At 41.2% G+C, this 22,279-nt stretch overlaps 1 protein-coding gene across 1 annotated transcript; it reads left to right on the top strand.

Annotated features, from left to right (window-relative positions):
• Window positions 1-1,796: 1,796 nt before the first annotated feature.
• LOC115810165 (nidogen-1-like) lies at window positions 1,797-21,067 on the top strand. The gene is made up of 20 exons (XM_030772092.1): window positions 1,797-2,000; window positions 6,708-7,010; window positions 7,239-7,468; window positions 7,769-8,118; window positions 8,303-8,443; window positions 8,658-8,909; window positions 9,549-9,749; window positions 9,925-10,158; window positions 11,345-11,482; window positions 12,339-12,467; window positions 12,741-12,884; window positions 14,259-14,384; window positions 16,313-16,549; window positions 16,675-16,847; window positions 18,230-18,356; window positions 18,573-18,744; window positions 19,246-19,403; window positions 19,711-19,834; window positions 20,248-20,360; window positions 20,940-21,067. Exons 1-20 carry the CDS (start codon window positions 1,797-1,799, stop codon window positions 21,065-21,067), a joined length of 3,684 nt encoding a protein of 1,227 aa, XP_030627952.1.
• The last annotated feature ends 1,212 nt before the right edge of the window (window positions 21,068-22,279 follow it).

The raw sequence follows: 22,279 nt of genomic DNA, 5'->3' as shown, positions 1-22,279 counted from the left end.
TTTCCTAACTGAATTAAATTATTAAATTAGGAACAGTGTGTTTGTATTTTCAGTGTTTTTTTTTTCAATTGGTATGTGAGATATTAAATGAATTCTGCTGTTTTGTAATGCTTGGTCAGTAAATGTCAGTAAATCAAAATGAACATATCTGTGTCAACAACAAATCATTTCAATGAAAATTTAGAGTGATGGAAAATTGACCTCCAGAGGTTTTTCTCGCTCCTCTTCACATTTCTTACTGTCAATATTGATGTGAAATTCAATATCTTGTTCTCTTGGGATCTAATGGAATTTTCATCATTTATTTAATGGCTAATTCAAAAGTCAGTTTGTCAAACTGAGGCTGAAAATTTGTTCCATCGTCATTGCATTCATATCATTAGTGAATAAGCTATCGCAGTTTGATTAAAAAAAAAATTGTGAGCTTCTGTAGGGAATTTTCAGAAGTTCTCAAATTCCTTCTGTGTAAATTATTACCATGGTCTCTCATTAGAACTCAGACTCTAAATTTTGCTGTCTACTATTATTGTGCAATATAATTGCAGTTTTAGTGAAAAAAATTGGTGCTCTCTGACACAGAAAAGAACCTTGGCTTCAAAGACACAACTAAACACAGGGTTATCTGTGTGTTACTTCTACACAATACCCTGAAGAGGTCACACTCACAGATTCAAAACAATATATGCACAGGTCAAAATAAAGATTATTTTTCCCCCAAAACAGAATTCTTTGTTGACCAGTTCACAATGGAATTTCTGAGCATTATCCCAGGCAAGTGAAAAATGGTCTTAATGTCCTTGCTTTTGGCCATGGTATCTGATACTTTTGTTAAGTTGTAACTAATGTCAGAAACTGGGTATGTGGAACAATGAACATACAGGGACAGTGAATATAATTGGTGGTCACACATGCCTAGCTCTGAGAAGCTGGACTCTACACTGCTTCACTCCTAGCCCCCCCCCCCCCCCCCCTCCGTTCCCTCAAGCAAAGGCGTCTCTCATTTGGACACTGGGTGGGCAGTCATAGGTGACAACTACTGGTGAGAGCCAGGCTGGTCTCTCTTGTCAGGATTAATGACAAGGTGGGAGATCTGACCAGAGTCATAGGTTCATACCGTTACCTGCGCCGCAGACCAGATATATTTGATGTAGAGAGCTTAAAGAAGAGGGAAAAAAAGGGGGGGGGGGGACTATGTTAGATTTTTAAAAACCAGGTATTAATGATCACAGCAACTTTATGACTGTGGCAAACAACCACAGTGTCTTTCCTTAGGTTTTCATTGTGTCCAGAGTCAACATTAACATCTACATGGCACAAAGAGTTTCTATTCAGTCTTCAAATTATTACTCCTCTCTTAGCCGAGGTGGCACATTTGATGTCCTGACGACCACAGCTCGAGAAAATTATAATCTTCATTTAATGATGATCACAGATCTAAATTGTCTTTGCATCGGCTTTGGGACCTCAGGTGAGCGCCCTTTATCATATTCTGTTATTTCGAAACTCCTTCACGAGTTGACACTTTTTAGTTAGAAAACTGAATTAAAGCTACATTGGACTCGACCACAGCAACGCAAAGCACAAAATACTAATTGTAGCCCTCATTGTAAAATGGTCAAATAGGTCCCCACCCCTTACGACTCCGCCCTCTGTATCCTATAGATTACTTGAAATACCGCCACACTACACCGTTACCCGTACCCTCAGAAGTGTTCCGAAGGGTTAAACCTCGCCTACTTTGGTGGTGGAAAACATTAATAACTAAAGTATATTGGGGGTAGGACCCAGTTTTTGCAATGGACTCACCTCAGCAAAGATGCGTTGTCTGGATACACTTCATTGCTCTTGCAGTTTCGGTGAACTGTCTGAGCCGAAGCGACCTATTCGATTATGGGGTGCAGTTTGGTGATCAAATCTTAGGGCAGGGAACTGACGCAACAAAAGAACTTACACTGGATCAAGATTTGATTTTCTTCGACGACACGTTTGAATCTGTTTACGTGAGTATTCATGAGTTGATTTTACGTTGTCTATTTTATATAATCTGCACCTTGTTGCTTGTTAAGTACATAATAAATGAATGGGACTCATGCTCGTGCTGTGTTGTGTGATTAGCTATGCCACTTCTCATTGTGACTTCTGTGTTCTACCCTTTCGCTTGTTTACCATTGTAAGTTTATCATAGGCATATTCAATGCAACTAAATTTAATTGAAATTGTGATATGGACTTGGCAGGTCTCACTCCTAAACACTTAAAGTTTTGATAAGGTGGGTGAGCTCATTCAAGTGTTTGGCCTATCAGTTTTTCTACCAAAATGCACAAGTTGGACAGTTGCATCTGTAACCGCTTGCAAAATATTTGTCTTGATGACATAAAGAAAAAAGTTTTTCTTTTATTATTTCAATGGCTTTGATTGGGTTTCCCAACAATAACTGTAAGTAATAGTCTAGAGCAAATAACAAAAGAGAAATGTTGAAATGTTGATTTAATTTCATAACGCTTCTGCAGTTATGTTAAGCATGTGATTAATATCAGTGTTCCTCAGTGTGTAGGATGGCTGGAGGATTGGAATGTTGATGATTGCATTATGCAGTCCATAGAGTTTTTCCCACCCACTGATGCCATATGGCTCTAGAAGTTTCACAGATAAGGGATAGAGAAACCCCTAAATATTTACTTTTATGTCAGAGTGACCCCTGTATGTTTTATACATTGGTAAAAGGAGAGGGTGGGTTCTAATGGTCAGAGCAGCTGAGGTTTGTCACACTGTGCTTTCTCAGGATGCCAAGGGACACAATAACAGCTTTTCCCTTGTCATTGTTCTTTTCTCCCCTCACATTTTACCGCTATCAAAGATAATCCCCAATGCTTGAGCTTCTAGAATGTCTCTGTGTATTTTAGGTTCAAAATATAAGAAATTCATTGAGAACTGGACTTTTTTTTTGGCTCTTAGAAACAACGATCAGATTTCTCCTACTGTGCAAACACACAAACATTAACCCCTGTGGTTAAAGGTGACCCTATTCCAACTCCTCATTAAACGCTTTGTGTCTGTTTTCTAACCCTGCTATTGTTTGGGATCAAAAGCCAGAGGTGGCACAAAAAACCCTGACAAGCACTCAGACAGCTCCATTGTTCACCCTGTTTGGAGACGCTCGTCATGGACCTCTCAACTAGGAGTCAATCAGAACCCCTGTCACCTTTGCTCTTTCTCTTATCAGTCACACAGAAAGTAAGGAGACGGGACCAATCAGTGTTTGAGTGAGTTAAGTAATGCACCCTCTCAGGTCGGAGCTCTCCAGCAGAAACACCTCCAGTTTGTAACTCGGTCCATAACTATTTGTATTCATTGTTTGGCTTTGGCCCTCCACCCCATCACTCAACCCCCACATCCCCCACCCCTTCTGTTGACATAGCCCCCACTGAATAACATCTTCTGCACAGACTGCACATCCGCTGATAATAGACTGTGTGTTCCAGTCACCATAATGTTCTTGGTGTTTGTGTGTGGATAATTTATAGGACTATATATTCCCACAAATCATCAGTGCTGTAAGCAAGTACGTCCTTGTCTGCTGCTAGTTGACTTTGCTTTTTTTTTTTATGTAACAGTGCTCTTGCAGTAACATGACTTAGACTGTTCAAGCTGTGCTTTACATTTAACCCTTCTCCTCTCTACTCCACAGTGTGGAAGTTCATCCTTACTAGAGATTAAGTTTTTTTTTCTTCTTTTTCATTAGTGCAGTTCACAACTGAATCAACTTTGCTTTCCACCTCCAAGCCCCAGGCAATTATTTCTACAAGTGCTTCCTTCCCTTCCATTGACCAACATTCTGTTTGTTTCCGTGGTCAATGGGACCTCTTGATTTAAGGTTGCCAGGTAGCCAGATTATAACCCAGTTAATCAAAAGAAAACTACATGTAAAAATACCTGTTATAAGAAGCTTATCTCCATGCCAGTTGTTAATTACTTGTTATGTGCCTTAATAAAATATCTGACGTCACAAACGTTGCAAGAGTTGTATACTTTGTAGACCTTGGCTAAAAGTTTCACTAATCCACAGACTGCATGTGTACTAAGCACCCACAATCCACTGCTCTCTTATGTGAGAGTCTAAGGTCCCTTTTATCACTTAAACAGATGCAGAGAGTTTGTATGCTTCCTCCCTTCTCTCCTATTGTTTCTTTTCTCTCCCTCTTGCTTTCTTGTTCTCATGTCGTATAGCTTCTTCTTGTCCTTCTCTTGTAAGCATCTTTCCAGGTCCTCCAGCTGGCTTTGATATCTTCTGTCTTGCCCCCAGGGCTTACAGGTCTGTGTCCCCTCCTCCACCCAGGGGATACCTGCTGAGAGGTGGTGGGGGTTGTTGTGTTGTGGGGTTAAGGTTTTTTTTTTTTGTTTTTTTTTTTTTTAATCTGTCTGCCTTTTTGGGAGTGTCACTAATGTTTCTATTTCTCTCAGGAACAGAACCTTATATTCAACTGGAGAATTATAGAAGGCACGCCTCAGCAAAAATGTAGGAGACATCCGCAGTGATGGAGTGTACTCTTTGGTGTACTGTAAACACTTGCTATAAATGCTTGTAAATATTCATGCACAAATCTCTGGGAATTTGGACATGGACGGTAAAGCAGACAGGCACATCTGGAGAGATTGTGTTCTGGTACATTGAGTGTAAAGAGCAGGTGTTTGCTCTTTCTTTCATTTTGTCTTTTCCTTTTTTCTCTCTTCTCAATGACCTTATCTCTTTACATTTATAACACATGGCCCAGTTAACACAGATATGGTGCCGAGGTCTTGGTGATCGTTTAGATATGCACAAGATTCTTTGCATATCTTTTCGGCCTTGTGTCGCAGTTTCAAGGAAAGAGACACTTCTAGAGATATCTCCAGTTGACTTTGCTTCATGAACAAAAAGTTGCCAGACAATACGAGTTTCCTCTTCGGCTCAAAAGTGTGCTAATCCTTTAATAAGAGAGTCCATTCTCCATGTGCTTCACTAAGATGGACAAAGTGCTGCTGTCTTAGCACGTTTTCTTCAAGGGCCTCCAATTCTATAAGTGGTTTTTAAGTCAAATACCTGCTGTGTGTGGGTCTTTCATCCGTCTGCTTTTGTCATTCATGCTCTCGCTCTCTGTAGGAAGAGATCCTGTATAGAGGCAGACCCTAGTTACTCAAGTGTAGTTCACCCAGGTCAGAGCCTAAGGACTGTCATCTTCATCCCAAAGCCTTTTATTTAGCATTCCTCTTCATAGTGAAAATTAAAAGAGTTCTCTTTCATTCTCTCAACATATAATATCTTTGTGTTTGTGAGGCCTGTGCTCTTTCATTTGTCCTGCTGACTTTTGCTTTAAATATGTCCATGCGCATTCTCAACAGAGTTGGGTAATAGTATGAAAGAAATGTTCAGAAAATAGTGTCACCTGCAGCAGAACTCTGTGATGTGTGATCTGTGCGTTTATATTGTTAACTTTGTGGTTAACAGAAAGCTCAGGAACTTAAAGGTTGTTTTTCTTTTTGTTGAATCAGACGTCCTTGGCTGCCAAATTGGTGAGAACAACACTACAGTTTAAGGTTCACTGCCAAGGACATGTGTTAAGACACTGAGCAAACACATGCAGTTGATTTTTGTGTTTTCCTTGAAACGAGGATGTCCCTTTTAGACCAGTAGGCATACTAAGTAATTCAGAAACCTCAGCTACTCCTTGTGATAATTACTCCTCATAAAAGCACTCATTGTGAGAGACAGAGATGTTAACAGAATCCCCTGTGGGATTTAATGCGGATGCGACACACTTCTCAGCCAACACACACACGCACGCACATACACACACACTCACATATGCACCCACACGTACAAACACAGATTCTCTAATGGTGAAGGGCCCCAACGAATCTCAGTTAGGATGAAAAAGATCACAGACAAACAGTAAACTCTGTTTTATGAGGTGTCAGATAAAAGGTTGTTTGGACTGCGCACTGTTGGAGGCTTCCGTGTGATATGTTCGCCTGCGTCTATGACAGACACCCGGTACAGACGCCCATCCGCAACAATTTATACTGTTTTCCAAGCTCAAGGTTGCAAACACCGCTGTCTGTCACATTGTGGAAAATCCCTCATCTTGAATTGCTTGGCAATAGCTAAATCAGTCTCTTGATTTTGGTTTAAACTGTGGAAAGCAACATTACAGAGATATTCTAGTGCTTGAAAGAGTGGCCCCATAATGATTGCTTATACACACATGTAGTGAACACAAAGTTCGTGGACAGAAAAATACTCAGCTGACAGTGTTGCTAGTTAGTGGGGTTATTTAACCTGGGTCATGACCTCCTTGACATCCTTCACATTTAAGAAAACATACAAATGCTTCCTGTCTGAGTCAGAGGGGCTCATGACCAGTCTCAAATGAAGGGTTAAGTCATTTTGAGATTTATTGGTCTGTTCATCAGAGTAAACTCCCACTGTGGCCTCAAACAGGGCACGTACTCTAAAAGACTGTCCCTGTGTGTTTGTTTCAGCATTTGCAATGTCTCCTTACGACAAAAAAATCCCCATCCTTTGTGTTGTTATTTCCTCAGTCCCTTGATTGAATGGATTAAAATTTCAGAGCCCTTAGTCTATTCTCAGTCCCGCAAGGTGCTGTAACCACTGAACTTTTCTAGAACTTTCCACTTAACTTTCCTGTGGAATTGTGTCACTTCCTCAGGTTAACACCAATGGCTTTGTGTCTATGGAAAGGCCTCCAGATGAGTCTGACTACCTGGGGAAGATGCCTGCCAGTTTTGGCCTCATTGCGGCATTCCTTGGAGATCTCGATACCAGCGATGGCATTGGGAAAGTTTACTTTAGACAGGACAGCAGCTCTGATGTGCTTCAGCGGGCTGCCCGTCACATCAGTCAGGCCTTCCCATCTGACGACGAGGTTGAGACGACGCATGCCTTCATCGTGACCTGGGAAAATGTGGCGGCTTATAACTCTGCTGGTCGAGGAGACGGCTTCAACAAAGAGGTAAGGCGTTAATATGTTATTACCGTATTTCATTAGAATAAAACTTAATCGTTATAAAAAAGGATTTTTTTTCTGAGTGTTTTGTAAGTTACCATCTATCCAAAATGTTTATGACAGATTTTCATAGATGTGAGACGAGTGTGAAAAACATTCCTCATACCATTCACCTAATTGAAAAGAAAACAACTTTTTCTCTCTAACTTTCTTTTTCCTTTTGTTTTAAAACAGAGAAACACTTTTCAACTTGTTGTGGCATCCATGGATTCTGCTTCCTATGCTATCTTGTTGTACCCAAGAGAAGGCATGCGTTACCTGTCCACACCTTTAGAGGGCGAGAACAAGCCCGTTCATGCTGGCTTCAGCCAGGGCGAGATTAAAGGTTGGTTCGGTTGGACCAGCCAGGGCCCGTATTATCGCATCACCAGCGATGATGAGGAGTCAGTCAGAGATCTTACAGAGTAAGGACCAATCTTGAAATTGATCCCTCAGATTTTCATCATATGCGTGTCTGTCCGTTCAAATCAAATGCACTGTGAAATTATTTATGCAACACGTGCAGTGAATCAAAATCTTAGAGTATATTTGAAGGTTTGAAGATTGCATAGAGAATTCCTCTTCTTCTTTAAAATGCTTAAGTTCACCTGTATTCTACCTGCTGAAATAAAATGTACATGAACAGAATGAGTTATACTTATCTGAGTGTACATGTTTGACTTGAGTGGGACTGAATATGGGCTCTTTTCCTCTTCTTTCTTCAGAGAGACTAATGCAGGCAGACGTGGTGTGTGGGTGTATGAGATTGGTACGTCCCCTCTCTTCTCCTCCATCACGCCAGGTGAAACCATCGACCTGTCCCCAGAGGACAGTGTACCAGGAGCAGCTGGCCCTGAGACCACTGTAAGGGTTCCAGAACCCCCTGTGAGGGTCCAGATCCCAGAATATCCTCCCTATGAGCCAGAGAGGCGTCCGCCTGTACAGGAGTCGGTACCAGTGAGTCCCGCTCAGTTCCAGCCCAGGTACCCTCAGCCTGCTCAGCCACAGCCAGCCCAGCCGCAGCCACAGAACCCGCAGGTAGTAGTGGTGGATGAAGATGACCTGGATGTGGATGGTAAGGCACTCAAAACGTTGGTCATCAACCTTTCGATGGAGAGGCAGTCTTAACTCTCTGGTGCCATCAGGGCGGATTCATTGACTTTGATTGGGAATCTTAGATATCTTTGCAGAAGTTTCTAGTCATTTGCACTTAGGATATATTGAATGAATAACATGAGTTTTTCTTCTTTTTTTTTCAGTGTTTTCTTACAATTATGAAACCTGCTCCAATAACAGACAGAAGTGCTCATCCTTTGCTGACTGCCGAGACTATGCCAATGGCTACTGCTGCCATTGCAGACCTGGGTTTTATGGCAATGGCAGAGACTGTGTTGCTGAGGGTGAGATTTCACTCTCTCTCTTCTCAATGATTTTTTTTCAATAATTTCCACTTGAGTTTTAACTCCAGCAAGTGATTGAATTTAAAATCCAGTAAAATTCAAACATCATGGTTTTTTTTTTTCTTTTTCCCACCCAGTTAGGGAGGAAAGACTGGAGGAAACCTTCATGGAAATAAAGATGTGATTAATTTGAAGACATTCTTTTAATTAACAGGAAAGCCTCAGAGGATGAATGGGAAAGTCAATGGAAGGATATATGTAGGTAACTCTCGCACACCAGTGGAGTTCACCAGTAACGATCTGCACTCATATGTGGTTGCCAATGATGGACGAGCTTATGTGGCCATAAGCACCATCCCTACCAGTGTGGGCCCCTCTCTGCAACCCTTGGCCTCCCTTGGAGGGGTCATCGGCTGGGCCTTTGCCCTGGAGCAACCAGGATATGAAAATGGCTTTAGTATAGTGGGTAAGGCCTCAAGGGGACTTCATTTTTCCTTGAAGATTTAGGTGTGTTTGATTAGTATATCAGTCACATTTGAGGAGCTGTAATTTTCTCTTAAACGTAATCGGTATATTATGTAAAGAATATAAATCAACATAAAACCAAAATATAATTTTTGTTATTAGCTTCTCATAATGTTATTGGGATTAAATCTGAGCCTTTGCATGGTGTGTCTTTTAAAACACCACTCAGGACTTTACACCATGAATAACTGTTACTAACCTTACTAAAAAATAATACTGTGTTGTGTATCTTTACAAGTCATACTGGTTGATGCAAAATGAAAATTCACATTTTCCTCTTACTTGGCTTATTTTCTCCTTCTTTACTTAACATTTGTCATTTCTATGAACAACACACAAAGAAGAAGAAAACTTCTCAATTCTACATCATACGCACACAAGCCTTTCCTTTGAAATGTTATTCCAATCCATTGGAACCAGCTGGTTGTACATCTCTCAGAACGCCTTCCTTTGAAGTACAAACACATGCTTGAAGAAGCGCCCTGTTCTAGAGTTTCTAGGGGTGCTGGGGGCCCACATTCCCTCTTGGGCCTTGGAGGTCCATAGCCTTACATGCCCCTCTCTTTTCCTGTGTTTGTAGGAGGAGTATTCACTCGTCAGGCGGAGGTGACCTTCTTGCCTGGCAACGAGAAACTGACCATCAAGCAAGAGTTTAAAGGCATTGATGAGCATGATCATCTGGTGGTGAACACCCAGCTGGAGGGGAAAATCCCTGAGGTACCACGAGGAGCCACAGTACAGATTGATCCTTATACAGAGATCTACCAGTACTCCAGCAACTGTGAGTCAACATTCATTTGAAAGCTTCTGGAACACCAAGCAAGCCCATGATTAATTTAAGGTCATGTAAGGATTAAGCAAGCTCTCCAAACTGTAGTTATTTCAGATTTCCGTTTTGTAAATATCATATTTCTGTGTCTCTCTGTTCCTCTTTCCCTCTCTTTCTCTTCCCTCAGTGATCACCTCCTCTTCCACAAGGAGCTACACAGTGAGTCTTGCAGATGATACCGTCCAGACGAAAAGCTATCAGTGGAGGCAGTCCATTGTGTTTCAGAGCTGCCCACATGACGAGGCTATGCAGTCATTGCCTCCCAGCCAACAACTCAGTGTGGATCAAATCTTTGTCATGTATGATGCTGACAACCAGCTGATCCGCTATGCCATGAGCAACAAGATTGGCTCCGTTCACAGTAAGCAGAGTGAAGTGTAAAAGCGCACTATATTTACATGTCGTAGAGAATTGTTAACAGAGTCGTAAGAAGACAAAGATACCACTTTTCAACTGTATGCTTTACTATCAGCGAATGACTGAACTTCAACAGGGCCTGGTTGGGAATTAACAATGTGTGTGCCATTTTCATTTCAATCATTCACCGCTTATTGGTCCTCTTGTTAAATAATCTAAGACTGCGAGTTATGTAGCACACCAACCAAAAAGTGGCTAACGTTGTTAAAAGAGGGCTGAATGTTACTTTTGTAAATATTGTGGTATGGTAGAGTTTCTCTTTGTCACTTTATGATGTGTAGCTTGTGTTTATGTTCCTGTTCTCTCTGCTGTAAGGCAGAATTCAGTGAACCAGACTGTTTAAAACCTTAAAAGGTCAGATGAACTACAGAGGTTAACAGGGGCTCTGCTTTAACTCATTCATGATTATTTATCACAGGTGTGTGTGTGTGTGTGTGTGTGTGAGACCGATGGTCGAGGACAAAGATGTGGGGGGGATAAGAGAGGGGCTATGGGGGTGGCTTGAGGAGGTTGAGGGGCAGGTTATGCAAGCACACATAACTCTGCTGGAGTTTATGGCCAGAGAGAACTAACATCTGTAGAGTGTTTCCTGTGAGGAGGTCTGGCTGAAGTGAGACTTCAAACATGCCTTCTAATAAGCAGCTGCCTCCCAGGCAGGCGACATGTCTGCGCCAAAAGCCAGCGGAGTGTCTGCCATGCCATTGTTTACAAAACAAGACCAGTTTGTTTGATTTTTAAGATGTAGTCAGATTTTCCTAAAAAAAAAAAATAGCCTCTTGAACACCTTTTTGCACAAATGAGCTGACTTAATTGGGCAGTAAACGCAAAGTGTATTATATAGGTGTCATTAAATCAGTCCCTCCAAACATACACAACCTTAACCATGTGACCACCAAGCTGCCAAAATTCACTCACACATATTTCTAAACCAACAATGTAGATGAAAACGATATGCAGTAGAATATTATTATCTGTGGGCTTGAATACGATTATCTAGATGATCTGAGTTCAAAGAATAGAACTGAGTGACAATACAAACAGTTGTTAACTTTATGAGGGCTGTAATGCAGTCTCTCCTTTCCATTTTCAGTAGTATGTGCAGTTAATTTGTTTTTTTTTGACTGACATAGGTGGGCCTCCAGAGCAGAACCCATGTTTCACTGGCAGACACGGCTGTGACACCAACGCAGTCTGTCAGCCGGGCCAAGGCAACGAGTTTACGTGCAAATGTGCCGCTGGTTTTACTGGGGACGGACGCACGTGCTATGGTAAGGAACTAGCAGTATCTGCTATCTGTAATCTTATACATACTGTACTCTGAAGCCAAATTTGTCTACAGATTCAGTCATTGTTGGTTTTCTAATGCAGAACATTCACCAGATGTTTGACAGAACATCTGGACTATGTTTTGCTTCAACTCACAAGCTTCACTGAGACTGTCTGGCTTTTTTGACTGGCTGGGTTGTGCTACATGTGTAGCGCCTACTGTGTAATTCAATTTGAGGCTTTAAAGAAACACTGTTGTATAAATTAGAGGGATACTCCAATCTAAACAACCAACTCCAGAGGATATCATGAAGAACATTGCTGCTTTCATATTCCTCATATTAGGATGCATGGGAATTTTCCCTTAGGATGGTTTCTTTGGGAATGAGTTAGGGATTAAAACTTCCTGTGTGAAAAGAGAAGCCAATGTTCAAAATGATAAAATCTAGCGTTTTCTGCCTCTCTTTGTAGCTCGACTTCTTGTGATGATGGATAATTGTCTATAATGTTAGCCATAATGTTTGAATTGCTGCACCAAGATTTTAAGTTTTTATCTTCAAAACCACTAATTTTACCAATGAATACCCACTTACTCTCATCACAATGCATCAAAATGATGTGTATCGCTGTGGAAGAGACGCAGAAGGAAGGGACTTTATTTTTCAAACGGTCCTAATTAAAAAAGCAGCATGTAGATAGATTAGTACAGAGTGTCCGAGGTCTGTGTACCAGATTTGGGAGTGTCATGGGGGAAATAGATAGTAGGAGAAAATTAATTTGACAGAAACTGTAGCTGTAAAGTGGTTTTCATGCTCTTTATCTGTACGACGTGTCTTTAACGAAGACTTCTCTTGTCAGATATTGATGAGTGTAGGGAGACTCCTCAGATCTGTGGCCCTAATGCTGTATGCAACAACCAGCCCGGAACCTTCCGCTGTCAGTGTATGGATGGTTTCCAGTTTGCCAACGACGGGCGTACTTGTGTTGGTATGGGTGTTCCAAATTTTATTTCTGTTCCCTTTCTGTCAATGCAAATACTGTACATAAATGCATCAAGCCAAGATATCTATCTCTTTGCCTATCTGAAATAAATAGTCAGACAGACAGACAAATAGACAGACATACAGACAGATAGACAGATAGATAGACAGACATGCAGACAGACAGATAGATAGATAGATAGATAGATAGATAGACAGACAGATATAGATACACACTCACTACTCACCCTTGTGTGTCTGTTTCCACCTGTGCTGGTAGAGGTGAACCTGCCTGTTGATCACTGTCAGAGGGGCACCCATAACTGTGACATCCCTGAGCGGGCACGCTGCAGCTACACCGGTGGCTCCTCCTACGTCTGCTCCTGTCTGCCCGGCTATGTGGGCGACGGCAGGGCCTGTCAGGGTAACTTTTTTCATCCACACCCATATTCACCGGACCTCTGCTGGAGGGCAGACAGCCTTAAACCATAAACAACATGCCTGAAATGAAATGTTAAAGTAGCCTTAAGTAGCTTTCAGAGTTGGTAATAGTTACGGAATTGATCCTTATACTAACTAAATTTAAAGCTAATAATACTGTAAATGTTTATTGCTCTAAAATGGCAAAAAAAAAATTTAATGTATTGTCAAAAAGGTCTTTGAAAAAGCATTAATAATCTTTATATTGAACTATGTTAAACATCTATAAGTGCAATACAGATTTACCGTACAGAATTTTCATGGTAGTGCACTCTCCATGCTCTCTCACTCTGGGGCCCCAGTGGGAGGAAACCCTCCGGCTGGGACAGGAAATGCTCCAACCTGGGCCCACAGCTGGGGAAAGCATTTACCAAGCCTCTGGTTCCTCCCTTTCTTCTTTATCACACTCATTTTGTAATGACTGCATTTGGACAGTTACCAAACAGAGACCCCGCATTCCCATGGATTCTCCCCCTCTCTTGTGTGTTGTGATAGTTTAGTCTGAGTAGTGCAGGCTGTTAAAGGCGTTTTTTATGTTACAAAATGAGAACTTGTGTGAATCCACGTGAAACCGAGAGAAAAGCTGTGGTGCTTTAATGAGGAGATGTACGCTCTATGTAGTGAATTCCCATAGTGCTTTCATGTGTATAAACACAGGACTTTAATGTAATTAAAGCGGGTATTCTGCTTCAGCACAGTTTTGATTATGAATAACATCCTCAAGTGTCCATATTAGGAATCACATTCATGGTGTATATATACATATATGTGTGTGTGTGTGTGTGTGTGTATATATATATATATATGTATGTATATATATGTATATATGTGTGTGTGTGTATATATATATATATACATATATACACACACACACACACACACATATATATATATATATATGTGTGTGTGTGTGTGTGTATATATGTGTATATATATATATATATATATGTATATATATATATATACACACACACACACACATACAGTATGTGTGTGTGTGTGTGTGTGTGTGTGTGTATATACATATAATATATATATATACACACAGTATGTGTGTGTGTATGTATATATATGTCATATGTATCCATAAAAATAATCTAAAATATGAGGAGATATGTACTAAAAATGACAACAGTATGAAATATACAGTGATGTCTTAAGGGAGTTGTGGGGATATTCATGTTGTTGGGGATATTCATGTTGTTGGAACTTTATGACTTACAACTTTCTTCTGTACTGTATTTTGTATTTGATGATTCATTGTCATTACATTGTATTCTGGATTTGTTTCAGTTATTCATTTTCCTGATCTTTACAGATATAGATGAATGCCAACCTGGCCGTTGCCACAGGGATGCAGTTTGCTACAACACACAAGGTTCCTTTACCTGCCAGTGTCGTCCAGGTTTCCATGGTGATGGCTTCAGTTGCACACCTGATTCTGGTAGGTCTTTCTCTACAAGTAGTGAGAGCGCATATACTGCTTTAAATCCTGAGATGTCACTCCGTCTGCACTAAAAGTGATGGAGAGAGACAGTGAGAGAGAGTTAGAGAGAGAGAGAGCGAGAGATGTTTTAGTTGTATCTCAGTGTATAGGGCCTTAATCAAATCATTATGCAAATCACGGAACTCAAACAGCTATGTCCCAGAGTGTTTAATGGTAACTACTAACAACCCTTAACCTGCTGGCTAAAGATGCTAACTCTTAACAACCTTTAACCTGCTGGGTAAAGATAACTCTGTTTAATGCTGATTGCTCAGTACAGACATCCCAGTGGAGGATGCGGTTTTGGGAGAAGAGAGGAATCGGGGATGTTATCGTTTGATTGATGTTAGTTTGAGATATACACAAGACCGGGAGAAATGGAGGGAAGGGATCTGTTTCTGTTTCTCATTTGTTCTCTCCCTTGCTCGCTCTCTCTCTCTCTCTCTCTCTCTCTCTCTCCTTCTCTGTCTCTCCCTCTCGGTCTTCTCTTTCTGTGCTGGCATTTTGTCATACTGCTGTCACACCACTGCGGTGTGATAAGTCTTCTGAGTCGATTGAGACATTTTTTGACAGTGCATTCTTGAGAAGTTTAAACCTCTTTTCCGACTTTCCCACGTGTGACTGCATGCACTGGATGATAAGGAGTATAAGAAGTATTGACCCTCTTTTGACTCATATGGTTTTGATACGTGCAGTTGTGAACTTTTGGCAGATATTGTCTGAAACTATTTGAACCAGCATCTGGAATGTGTTTTCATATGCAGTGTACTGGGATAACTCTCCCTCTATAATCTTTGGTGGAGCTCTCTGTTGACAGAATCACAGGTAGAAAACAAATTTGTAACACTTCACCCCATTTTAACATTGATAGTTTGTCGGGACTGTGACCTTGTTTAAAGAACCTCATGTAAGTCTCAGCGATAGGCACGGTATTCTTAGTAAAGCTAGCCAAGCACAATACCAGGCAACACACACCTTTCCATAACATGCATGTCAACACTTAAAGTGCTGCTCCGAGTGTTACTGCCTATCGCTTAGGTTCAAACGACCTCAGCTGGCACCTTTGTTGAGTCATAACCATGTTTGTTTCATGCACGTCTGGGCTCTTCATTCTCCTAATTTAACTAAAGGTGTCAATTCACTGACGCCTTGCTGATTATACCTCCCCTGCCCTCTGTTGCAGTTTTGTCATTTTTTTTTATCCTTTTTACGACCTCTTAGGTGAGGGGCATCATTTGCTCATATCTGTTGAGACTTGCAGTGCTGTACTTATTGTATATGACGTAAGAGGTGAACTTATTTACCCTTCTGGTTCTCCCTGTCTTTCTGTAACCTTTGTGATTGATCAATATTAAGTTTTTCTCTATAAATAGTTTATTTCATTCTGCTCACAACACAGTGTTTTATGTGTTTACTTGAATGTTTTTGTGAGCATGGGCAGATGTGTTCGCTGGCTTTGCCTGGTATGTGGGATCCCACATTTTAAGCTTAAGGGCACATATCAAGAACATATGTCACCAGATTGTTCCTCGCTAACTCAGATTCACTTAAAAAAGTACCACCCACCAGTCTAGACAGTGTTTCTGATTTGTACCGTCATGACTAAATTTACTTAAAGCATGCTTTGACTGTATGTCAGTGAAATAAAGAGAACATTCTTAAACGTATTGTTCTTACGAGATCACGACACTATGTTTTGATGAATTTAAACCGTTTTGTCATCCAAATGAACACATTTTTGATGCGTGCTAGTATATGAATGGCTACTTAGTTCTTTTTCACTGTTGTTGTTGGGTTTTTTTTTTCTCTCTCTCTCTCTCTGTTAGGGTGTCATCTGGTGAGGGAATGTGTTTTGACTAGTGTTTTTCCATATGTTTTGTCTGCAGAACGTGAGAAAACCCCATGCGAACTCCACAGAGAGAGTGCTTTGGCTGCCACCTCCTCTTCTGGATACTTCTTCTTCCGTCCGCGTCCGGCTGTTGGCCAGTACGTTCCTACGTGTGATGCTTACGGTGCCTATGAGCCCACGCAGTGTCACGGTAGCATTGGCCAGTGCTGGTGTGTGGACCGCAACGGGCAGGAGATCCCAGGAACGAGGACCGGGCCCGACAGCAGACCCTCGTGTAAGTATCCAGTACAGACGTTTGCCCTTTTAAGAAACTTTATTTGGAAAATAATTTTCTTTCTCTTTATTCAGTTGTGAAAACCATCTTCTGCACAGACATGCACTCATCTACTTCTCCTACAGGCTTTGACCATGGTGTGGCCCCCCCTCCCGTTGGCCCCACCACCCGACCTGATGTTACACCACTGGCCCCTGGGGCTAATCTCCTGTTTGCCCAGAGTGGCAGAATTGACCACATCCCATTGGATGGCAACAGTATGAAGAAAGAGGAGGCCAAGACTATGCTTCACCTACCTGTAAGACCTCAGTGTGCCTGGACCACACTCATCTCCCTAAAATCCATATCATGTTTCCTCCCCCTAATATCTTTAATAGTGTTCAGTAGTATTCAATCAAGGACTTTAGAAGCAAACTTCAGTCTTAAAGCATTCTAACACTTCTTGAAAATTGAAATTAAAGTTCAGGATGGTGGTCCTCACATCCTAGACCAGTTTCATAGATAGTGTATAAGCAGGACTTCATATTAGCAGTCCATATTAGCTGTCCTACAACATGTGCTCCTTCAGGAGGCCGGTGGAGAACCTTAGCCTGAACCAGTTGGGTTTAAGTTTCCTGAACTGTGAGCAAACAAAACAAAGATGTCAGATAAAGCCACAGAGATGAGGGATTAAGAGACGTTGAACATGAGGTTTTCTTACATTTGTTCTTGAGAGTGAAAACGTAACATGGGAATCATCAAACCAGCATACACAGTTGATTTTCATTATTTTACTCATTTTAATTGGGTTTGCTAAAAAAACATTTAATAAGAAAAATACCTCTTGTTCGTAAAGGCCTAGCCATGGTTCTTTGCACTCATAAATTTGGTCTAACCTGCGAGCAAATGCGGGTTAAGAAAATAATGGCAAATACAGAATGTGTCTTAACTTGTTCTTATGTATTTTTTGTGATCAGATCAGTGATGCCCATTACACTGGAACGTTTTAAGTTCTGAAATGCTTTTTATCTTAAACTTTGCTAAAGGGAAGTGGTCCCATGAACTCTGATCTCAGTCTTCAAATCTTTAAAGTAAAAACGCAACAGTGTTCCTATATCAGCTTACATGAAAAAGTCTTCCTGGCAGCGTGACATTTGTGACTAGTGACGAAAGTATGCGCTCGAAAAGTTGAGATTTCCTCTTTTCTTATTCATTCCCAAGCTCAGTTTTTTGTGGCCGAACTGAGAAGACATTGATTGCAGTGCAGCGTTGTGAGGGAACTGTGCACCCACAGTGGAATAATTTAGATTCCTCTCAGACAATTGCGTGATTATAGATGCAGACATTTGCCGACAGCCCAGGCTCTTTTGCAGTGAGGAGATAATTCTCTGTATTTCCGTCTTGGTGAGCAACGCTAAGCCACGTTCAACTGATCTTTGAGCAAAACAAAAACGATGCGCAGACTTCATTAATTGGGCATTTTTGTATGATTTATGTGAAATGATAGTAATTTGTGGTTACTATAACGTGAATATGTGAAAACATTTTTTTATCAAACAATAGCTTCGAGTATACGTTTTCCTGAACTACAGTGGCGGTCTGATGTTCCAAAGCGTCAAGATAAATACTTGCTTGACTGATTAAGGTAAACGTCTGATCCGTAGACACAACTTCTCATGTTGTTTCAATGTTGATGATCAGGATAAAGTGGTGATTGCAGTGGCCTATGACTGTGTGGAGAAGATGGTGTATTGGTCTGACATCACCCAGCCTTCCATCAGCAGGGCCAGCATGCAGGGGGGCCAACCCAGCACTGTCATCTCCACAGGTGGGCGTCAGATCTCTTCTCATGTGGAAATCTCTATGTAAATATTGTGCCAGAAGGTTTTTTAGACCACAGTTTTGGCCCCTTTACTTTTCATATTGGCTGAGTCTTCTTAATACAGTTATTTACATGTATATACACAAAAACAGGACAGTCGACAAGAGCGTAATGCATTTCCAATCTGTGCTATGGTTCACACCCTCCCTTTTTTTTTAACAGATTTGGGCAGTCCAGAGGGAATTGCCATTGACCACCTGTCACGTATCATGTTCTGGACGGACTCTTTGCTCGATCGCATTGAGGTGTCCATGTTGGATGGGCGTCATCGCCGCGTTCTCTTTGATAGTGACCTCGTCAATCCACGACCCATTGTTGCAGACCCGGTTAATGGGTGTGTACCAGATTTGTCATTTTGCCAAAGGAACCATATTAGTGTGTGTATGAATGTCACTTGTACATGTGTTTCTGGCTTCTCATCTTATCCTGTAGTAACAATTTGAGAAAACATAGAGTAAGTATGATGCGGTTCATTTATATCATTTGGTAAAGTACTCATTTATAAATGTTATATAGGTATATCTTTATTAATGTTTATTAAGTAATAACATAGATCAAAAAGCTGCACATTAAGGAGGCACAGGCAGAGACACTGAAGCCCAAATGTCTGTATGAAAAGATGTTGGACACTCAACACTGTGAATCAGAATAATTTAATAAATAACAGCATATCAGCAGCAAACTATATTCCTTCCTGTTTTTCAGCTTGCTGCCAAAATTATTCTGCAGTGTACAGACTCCTTCTGTGTAGATATTTTGGTTAAATGAATCATTTGTGTTAGTTGTGTCCTGAACTCAGACTGTTTAAAGAGCACATGCAATCTGTCTCCACCAGACGATTATACTGGGCAGACTGGAATAGAGATGGCCCTAAGATTGAGATGGCAAATATGGATGGAACAGACAGGACTGTCCTGGTGCAGGATGACCTTGGATTGCCTAACGGCCTGACCTTTGACCCCCAGGCCCGGCAGCTGTGTTGGGCGGATGCAGGTTAGAGGTTGTTTTAACAGATATAATGCGTGGGCATGGAATTCAGTTATTTCACATTGCCAGTTCAGTTTGTTAGACATGCTGGTTGCTAAACTGAGACAAATTTTAGAATTAATAATTAAAACAAATAAATACAATTAGTACAACTATAAATACAGCTAATTCATTGATAAAGAATACAGTGGCCAACTGCAAAAAGTCATTCTTTGGCTTTAATTTATATAAACTTTGTGCATGTTTATGTTTTATCTGCAGTATGAAGTGTTAGGAATGAACTTACTCCTTTTGGTTCATAATTTTGCTTTAGGTACACGCAAAGTGGAGTGCATTGACCCTTATTCTCGCCAGAGGAGGAAAGTAGTGGATGGTATTCAGTACCCCTTTGCCATTGTGTCCAGTGGAAGAAATCTCTACTATACTGACTGGAGGAGGTAAGTAAACTTAGCATCTTAAAAAGGCTGAAAGGGAACTGTTGTGGTATTTCTTGTGAAACACTGAGGGCCATATTACTGCCCTGTCATTTATGACCTCGAAAGAATTCTGAGAAATTTTTACCACTTTAGAATGGGTTGCATTCTTTGCCCCTTTGTCAAAGTTCAGCGTCTACCCACATCAAGTGCTTGGATTATTTATGATTTGTTGAATGTGAGAGGCTGCTTAACATTAAGTGTCTCTTTGAGACAGCTTATTTAACACAGATGGCAGTGTGTGGTCTTTAATCTGAATTTGGAAAGTCACATGTGAATGTTGTGTACACTAGCGTACCCCTTTATAGTCTCGGCTGCTGGGGGGGGTCAGTTCTTTTGTAGAATGTTAAACGTTCTCCTGCGTTGGCCGTTGCTAGGGAAGCCGTGGTGGCGGTGGATCGTTTGGCTGAGAAAGAGGTGGATGAGTTCCTGCCGCAGAAGCGCTCGCGGACGTACGGTATTGCCACGTCCACCCCTCAGTGCCTGCGAGGTATGCCTTTCAAATACAACACAACAGTCAAACAGTCAAACATAACAGTCTAACATAACAGAACATGCTCGCCTGGCTTTTTGCAGAGCAAGAACAGATGAATACAGAATGCTCATGATAGAGCGGTAATCTGCTTCGGCTTCGGTAATATCTTATCTGGAAGCGATTAGTCATGTCGAAAAAAGTTCTAAATTCATCATCTGACTTGCTACTGGGCCGATTTTTCCTGAGGTTTTTGTCAGATTTGATTTTATAACACAAATTCAGTGCTCCAAGACAATCATTACTCTTCGGCAGCGTTACTTGCAGCGAAACCCTTTGGCTTCATCCAAAAGAGTAAGGATGGGAAAAGCCGCTGAAACTGATATAATCTGATTATTTTACTGAGATACAGCTGAGCTTGGCAAACTACCCACTCCCAAGGAATCAAATTCCTCCGCTGAGCACAAATGCACGTATTATCATATGTCGTGTAGGGAACATTCGCTATGTTTTAGCAGCTGGAGGAGTTTTCCTCAATCCTTTTTATAGATCTCCTGAGTATTGCTGCATGTTTTAAAACGCAATTATCACCGTTAGGAGTGAACTACTGCTCGAGAAACAACGGAGGCTGTTCACACTTGTGCCTGCCAAGGCCAGGCGGGTATACTTGCCGATGTCCGGATGCCAGGGATGGCACATGTGTGGAAAGAGACCAGAACTTCTGAGGACGGCTGCAGGACGGCAGCCACGGCCTCGCCGACGGCGAAGGAGAAGAGAGTCGACTGTGCCTTAACGATGACTGTTTCACTCTTTCATTAAATGAAGAGGGAGATAGAAAACTAGAGAGACAAACTGCCCAGAATACCACTGAGAGCCAGTACTGGACTGCAGTGTTTGAGGGAGAGGGAGAGGGAGAGGGAGGGTGGGGGAGGGGGAGGGAAGGGAGACTTGAGTAAATGTGTGTGAACAGTAAAGGGGGTTGGATATAATCTTTGTATTAATTTTTTTTTTTTGATGGAAATCAAAATTGTTATTGTAATATTTCCAATTATTTTTGATTCACTTTTTTTTTTAAATCACACAGTAATTGTTTATTGTAAATAAATAGGGTAGAATACAGACACTATCTGGAGTACATATTCTCTGCATTGCAAATTAGGTCACCGTTTGCAATTTGTTTACATGCAAAATCCTAAGCTGAAGCAGCAAGTGTGTTTCAGGATCCGTCGCTGATCCACTTCCATCTGGACAGAGCCTCACCATAGGCGACGTTGGCCGGGCGCCTTTCATGACCTCATTACCCCCATCCGGGGCACATAACTCTATGGTTACACACATTACCCAATGCTAACATGCATGTGTATGCAGCTGGACAGAGAGAGAGAAGAAGAAACCAAACCCAGAGAAATTTACATTATGGCCCAGCTGTCCAATTAAAAACAACTTTTTTAAGAAAAAAAAAAAAAAAAACCCTTGACGTGTGCTGTGTTTTATTTTTCTACATATTTCTGATGAATTACTCTTCTTGTGCTGGTCTTTGCTGTTCTGATGTGACTCAGTAGTGTATCTTGACCAGGCCTGTGAAGGAGTGGTGTGTCTTTGGACTAGTCAGTAACGTTTGTATACCCCATCCACTCCACTCACAGCTGCACTGCCTGTTGCTAAGCGGCATTACATTCACAGCTGGAATTCTTATTTCCCTTACCAAACAATTTTAAAAGAACATGCATCATTTCATCACTTCACCTACTCACATACGGTGAACTCTAACTTCCTACAGCTGTAGAAATGCAGCAATATTAATTGATCAATATTGTTTTTTTGGTTTTTTTCATGATGGACTATAAAAATATGTCATTCAATCTGTGAATATTTAAGATCATGTATCATATAACTGAAGAACGGGAAAGAATTATATCCCCGTGGAGCTGGCATTA

This window comes from Chanos chanos, chromosome 4, assembly GCF_902362185.1.
Source record: "Chanos chanos chromosome 4, fChaCha1.1, whole genome shotgun sequence".
Lineage (NCBI taxonomy): Eukaryota > Metazoa > Chordata > Actinopteri > Gonorynchiformes > Chanidae > Chanos > Chanos chanos.
Note: the sequence above shows the minus strand (reverse complement) of the source record. Positions and strands in the feature narration are given on the sequence as shown.

Bases quoted from the DNA above. Each gene is read 5' to 3' on its own strand.
- LOC115810165 (XM_030772092.1), top strand. From the start codon at position 1,797: ATGGACTCACCTCAGCAAAGATGCGTTGTCTGGATACACTTCATTGCT. The intron at 14,385-16,312 runs GTAGGTCTTTCT...TTTTGTCTGCAG, and splicing joins CAGTTGCACACCTGATTCTG to AACGTGAGAAAACCCCATGC. The intron at 19,835-20,247 runs GTAAGTAAACTT...GGCCGTTGCTAG, and splicing joins TACTATACTGACTGGAGGAG to GGAAGCCGTGGTGGCGGTGG.